We start from the raw sequence: 6137 nt of genomic DNA, 5'->3' as shown, positions 1-6137 counted from the left end.
GACCCCCCGGACCCTGCCTGGGACAGTCCCAGCGGCTCCGGAGGGCCCCGGGTCGCCGAGCCCCGCCTCGGAATATGTCCGAGCGGCCTCGGCGATCCCGTCCTCTCGCCCGGAGGAGCACGGCAGGGCCCAGACCTCGGAAATGTCCGAGCGGCCCCCGCCGGCTCAACCGGGTCGGGCCACCGGGCCCCGCCTCGGAATACGTCCGAGCGGCCCCGGCGACCCACTCTCGCGATAGGGCGAGTCAACCCCCGTGCCAGGACGCGAGTCCCCAGAGGGACACCGTCCCCAGACACAGGGGTTTTTGACCCGCCCTCCGTCTCTGGCCGACCCGTCGGCCTGGCCGTATCCGGCCTAGTGGGCTCTTAGTTCGGCGAGCCTCCTGGAGTCATCCGGGGGGCCGGCCTTAAGCCCCCTCACCACGACAAGGTGGCCCACACGAGGGGGGTTATACCCGCACTAGACATCCAGCGTTTGGCTCTTATTGCCCCCCCCAGCTCAACCAAAAAAAAATATAAAGTAATGTCACTAACCTTTTTGCTTTGCTCCACAAATCTGCCGTTGTCGCAACTAATTCTACTTCGGTCAATTTTTTTTCAAGATTAGCTTTCATTTCATGATAGACTTCACAAACTGTGTCTCTTAATGTTTTTCTACACATTATACGAATATGTGAAGGAAGTCCAACTCTAAGTAAATTGATGAATGCTGGACTGTCTATAGTAGAAAGAGGTTGAGTATCTTCAACAATGAAGCGCAATATCGCTTTATCTAAGGTTTTTTGAGTAACTGAGCTTCCAGAGCCCCATCTCTCCAATTTTTGACATTTGTTTGGAACATTATTCATAGGATTTTCACTTGAACGTTTGTTTAATAAGTTCAGTTTTGCTTTATCTAGATTCTCCAACAAATGTGAATGTTTTGCTATTAATTTAATTTCATTTATTAATTTCACACACATACGTATATTGTACAGTCGGGAGCAATGAGGTTGCGACACTTTTTTTTTGGATGAGTTTACGAATGCGCAAAAAAATTCAGGATGCGAATCCCTGTCCGCGCTCATGCGCGGTGAGTGATCATGGTGCTGTCAAATTTGTGTATACAATGTGTAACATAAATGTATGTGCGGCGGCAAATCCATAATAAATAACATGATTATTCAGTTGATTCGCGTTAACTCGCTGTCGGATCAGATCTTTCGCCGGCTTGTCTCTTGGTTAAACTAATGAATAATGTGGGATGATTTCTAAATACAAAATCAAATAAATATAATAAATATAATTTATAAATAAATAAATAAATAGATTTAAATTAATTTAAATAAATTAAGTAAATAAATAAATTTAAATGAAATAAATATAGAAAGAAATGACATTAATTTAATAAATATATGTATAAAATGACCATAATACCTTGTCTTCACTAATATTTTTTTAAATTTGTGAATCAAATATCCGACGGCGATTTAGTAGAAAATTTATTGATTTAAAAACTTTTCATACATAATTATATATAAATGGCTGTATGGGGGTAATTACGCCAAATTGTGTATGAGATATATATCCATACCATAACTGTATTGTATAATTCTATGCAATTATATCTATATATAAAAAACACTTAAGAGAGATCGGAGAAAACTAACAATTCTTGTATAGCTTGCACTAGCTTCTCGGCCAATACAAAATACTTAAACCATTAGGTATTTTCGGATTATTCAATTGATCCGTGTCAACTCGCTGTCGGATCAGGGGAGCGATCACGTGCACCGATCGAATTCGAATTCGAGAAGGAATATGCCATCCGATACCACTCTTCGTACATGATCAATCTATGGTCTGAGGGAAACTATCCTATAATAAATAAGCATGAACCATGAAACCTGTAGAGTAGAAACGTATGAGAAGTCGACCGATCGAATTCGATTGTGTACGTGATCGCTCCCCTGATCTTTCGCCGGCTTGCCACTTGCTTATACTAACTTATACTCTCTGGTATGTAGAAATCATCCCACGTATTTTGTAATGGCCGAGAAGCTAGTGCAAGCTATACAAGAATTGTTAGTTTTCTCCGATCTCTCTTAAATATTTTTTATATATAGATATAATCGCATAGAATTATACAATACAGTTATGGTATGGATATATATCTCATACACAATTTGGCGTAATTACCCCCATACAGCCCTTTATATATAATTATGTGACTTCCGGTTGCGAGGTAAGAGCGAGTAGAGGTGCTTGACAGCGGAGAGTGAGATTGGAGAGAGAGAGATAAGAGAAAGGCTGCAGAAAAATTCCCGAAAGGGAGACTATGTTGCAGGAAAGCGAGGCTAACAATTCGCATCCATCGAATACAGGTGGGTGTAAGAGGAGGAGACAGGTGAACAGGAGACACTGAGGCAACGTAACCTAAAAGAGCACGAGGCAGGACGGAGAGACACGTGGAGAGCAGCGCAACGACATCGCGCAGCGCAGAGGGAAGTGATGCAGGCAGCAGTGCTCTCAGGAGCGTAGCGAGGGAAGGTGGAGACAGGGCACGGAGGGCAAGTACCGGAGGGGATGGAAGAGGAGTTACACACGACAGAGGTATTGACAGGGAAAGGAAAAGAAGGCAACGAGGGGGGAGAGAGTCAGGGAGTGAAGGGACCGAGGGATAACAAGGAGAAGAAGGAGAGTGCGAGACAGACGACGTCGGCAAATACAACGCCAAAGGCTAGAGGGAGACCGACGAAGGCAGTGGCCCAGATAAAAGAGAGAGAGAGAGCAATAAGCGAAGGAAGACTGCGGGAGTACCTGGAGAAGAAGAGAAAGGGACAAGAGGTGGAGTGCAGCGAGGAGGTAAAGGAGGAGAGGAAGCACATGCTGAAGAGAAGTCAGAAGACCAGAAGGGCACCAACAAAAGAGGAGTTGAAAGAAGAGGATAAAGAGAAAAACAGGACGGAAGGAGGAGAGGAAAAAGGCATAGACACAGGAGACGAGGAAAAGAAAGAAGAGGATAGGATGGAGGAGAAGAGCGACAGGGAAGTACTACTGAGGATTTGCGAGGAATTAAGAGAGATGAAGACAGAGGCGGCAAAAAACAGAGTAGAGGAGAAGAAAGAAAGAGAAGAGGAGATGGAGACGTTGAAAAAAGAGATAAAACGAATAGAAGACAAAAGAGAACAAGAAGTGAAGGAGATAAAAGAAAAGATGGAGACAGTTAAGACGGTGTTCAAGGAGACAGTACAAATGCTGGAGGAGAAAATAAAAAACCTGGAAAGAGAGGTAGGGGACAGAAGAGTGGAGGAGGCAGTAGGAGAAGGGAAAAAGGAGGAAGTGACGAGCTGGATGAGAACATTGGAAAAGAAGATAGAAGAAAGAAGAGAGGTGAACAAAGTGGTGGAAGAGAAAAGGTTAAGTGACATTGAGGACAAATTAGAGGCGAGAGAGAGGCTAGATAGGAGAAATAATATTATAATAAAGGGATTAGAATTAGAAAGGGGAGGAGAAGCCAGAGGTAAGGTGAAAGAGTTTCTCAGAATGCAGTTCGGAGTAAAGGAGGAAGCGATAGAAGGGGTAAAGGTGGTAGGAAGGGAAACGAGAATGATATGGGTGAGAATAAGGAGCAGAGAGGAGAAGGAAGAAATAATGAGTAAGAAGAGTAGGCTAGGAAAGGAGATTTATATAGAGAACGATCTGACATGGAAGGAGAGGGTGTTGCAGAGGAAAATAGGAGGAATAGCAAGGGGGGGAAAGAGCAAAAGGGAAAAGAGTGAAAGTGGTATACAGGGGAATGATAGTAGACGGGAAGAGATACGAATGGAGTGAGGAGTTAGGGGAGATGAAGGAAAGAATGGGTTTTTAGAAGCGAGAGAGATAAGGATGAGTGAGTGTAAAGCCAATGAGGTGGTGGATGGCATGTGTGTGTGCGAGAAAGATAACAAAGGTAAAGGAGAGGGGAGAAGGGGCAGAGGGAAGGGGGAGGAGGGAGAGGGGAGGGAGAGGTTGGAGGAAGAAGGAGAGAGGAACATAAAGATAGGGTTCTGGAATGTAGCGGGGGTAAGAAGAAAGGACGAGGATTTCTGGGAGGAGGTAGAGAAGTGGGACTTGATAGGTTTGACGGAGACGTGGGTGGAAGAGAAGGACTGGGATAAGATAAAGAGGAGGTTACCAGTTGGTTTCAGGTGGAGGCAACAAGCGGCAAAAAGATGTCAGAGGAAAGGAAGAGCGAAGGGAGGGATTATAACAGGGGTTAGAAAGGAGATAGAAGAAGTGAAGGGGGGAGAGGGAGGGACAGAAGTAGTAGGAGAGAAGGAAGGGCTGATGAGTAGGACGGTGAGGATAGACGGAGATATTTGGAAGATGGTAACGGTGTACATAAATGGGGACATGGAAGAGAAATGCAGAGAAATTAGAGAAATAATAGGAAACGAGAAGGAAGACATAAGGGTAGTGGTAGGAGGGGATTTCAATGCAAGGACAGGGACAAAAGGAGCAATGGTAAGGGGAAGCGAGGAAGAGGAGGGGGTGAGAAAGTCGAGGGACGACAAAATAGACAAAAACGGAAGGAAACTGATAGAGGTGGTGGAGGAGGAAGGCTGGGGGATATTGAATGGAGAGACGGAGGGGGATGAGGACGGGGAGTACACATTCGTAGGGAACAGGGGGGAGTCAGTAATAGACTACGCAATAGTGAACTGTAGAATGAGGGAAAAGGTGAAGAAGATGAGAATAGGGATGAGAACAGACTCAGATCACTTGCCGGTAATAGTAGAGGTAGAAGCAGAGGGAGTTGTTAGGGAAAGGAGGAAAGGCACAGAGAGGGAAGTTATGGACTGGTCGAGGGAAGGCGCGGAGGAGTATAGAAAAAATATAGAGGAGGAGAATATAGAGGAAGAAGGAAGTACGGAGGAGGTATTCCAAAGCATTAGGGAAGGGGTAAGAAAAGCAGTAAAAATGAAAAGGGTGAAGGTAGGAACGGGTGGAGAGAAGGGAAGATGGTGGGACACAGATTGTAGGAAAATGAAAAGAGAAGAAGAAAAAGCTTTAGAGAGTGGAGAAAGGGGAAGGGAAGCAAGAAAGAATATAGTGATAGGAAGAAGGATATGAAAGAATATGTGACAGGAAGAAAGAGGAAGAGAAAGATAAATTTATTAGGGAGGCAATGGAAGCAAGGACAGAAAGTGAGATCTGGAGGATAATCAACAGAGAGAGAAAAACATGGAAGGGGGTGAACGAAGAGATTAGGATAGAAGAATGGGAGGAGCATTTTATGAGACAGATGGGGGGAACGAAAGAGAAGCCAGAGAGCAAGGTAGGAAAGAGAGAGGAAGAGGAGGCAGGAGGGGGAGAGGAAGAGACAGAGGAGGTAGAAGATATTAGCATAGACGAGGTAATAAGCGCGGTAAAGAGGTCGAAAGCAGGAAAGGCAGCGGGATCAGACGGCCTTCCGAACGAGGTATGGAAAGAAGGGGGGGCAAACTGTTAGGGGTGATAAGTAGGCTTTGCAACAGGATATGGAAGGGGGAAAAGATACCAAGGATATGGGAAGAAGGGATAATAGTGCCAATCAGGAAAAATGGGGAAGGTAGAAAAACAGAAGAGTATAGGGGGATAACATTAATGTCGACTATTTATAAAATATATGCACAGGTGATAACTAGGAGGCTGGAAAGGGAAGCAGAGAGAGAGGGGATGGTACCGGAAAATCAGGCGGGTTTTAGAAAAGGTAAAGGGACGATGCACAGTGGGCCAATTCCCGAAAAACGCGGACAAAAATGAAAAAAGTGAAGTTCGGAATTTTGACCTTAGTATTCCAAAATCCCATATAGGGGGCACCACTGCACCTCGGTGCAAACCGACAGTCAGTTTTGCCGTCTGTATAACGTATGAGAGCAGTTCAAACTGAGTCAACTGGGTAACGGTCTCGCCCGCGTGCTCTCGTGGTTTGTCTGTAACTTTTGTTCAAACGTGTTGTTTCGCAATCCAGTGTGATGGAAGGTGAAAATGAAGGTAAGTAATCATCATCCATACGTGGTTAATCGTTATTTAAATTTTTAAGGGGAGTTAATATTGAAGAGAAATATTTCGTTCTTTATTTCTTTTGCTTATAAAAAATAGTTGAGAATTTGATCGAATTGGATGGTCTGTCTT

At 44.6% G+C, this 6137-nt stretch overlaps 1 protein-coding gene across 1 annotated transcript; it reads left to right on the top strand.

Moving 5' to 3' along the window:
* The first annotated feature begins 2564 nt into the window (after nt 1–2564).
* On the top strand, nt 2565–3812 carry LOC105556900 (trichohyalin-like). Its single transcript, XM_012004010.1, has one exon. The coding sequence runs from the start codon at nt 2565–2567 to the stop codon at nt 3810–3812; it is 1248 nt and encodes a 415-aa protein (XP_011859400.1).
* Nucleotides 3813–6137: the final 2325 nt, after the last annotated feature.

The sequence above is a fragment of the Vollenhovia emeryi genome, unplaced genomic scaffold (assembly GCF_000949405.1).
Source record: "Vollenhovia emeryi isolate VEMERY1.0 unplaced genomic scaffold, V.emery_V1.0 DF939720.1, whole genome shotgun sequence".
Taxonomy (NCBI): Eukaryota; Metazoa; Arthropoda; class Insecta; order Hymenoptera; family Formicidae; genus Vollenhovia; species Vollenhovia emeryi.
This window is presented reverse-complemented; position numbering and strand designations above follow the sequence as displayed.

Excerpts from the sequence above, each read along its gene's own strand:
- LOC105556900 (XM_012004010.1), top strand. The coding sequence starts at position 2,565 with ATGGAAGAGGAGTTACACACGACAGAGGTATTGACAGGGAAAGGAAAA.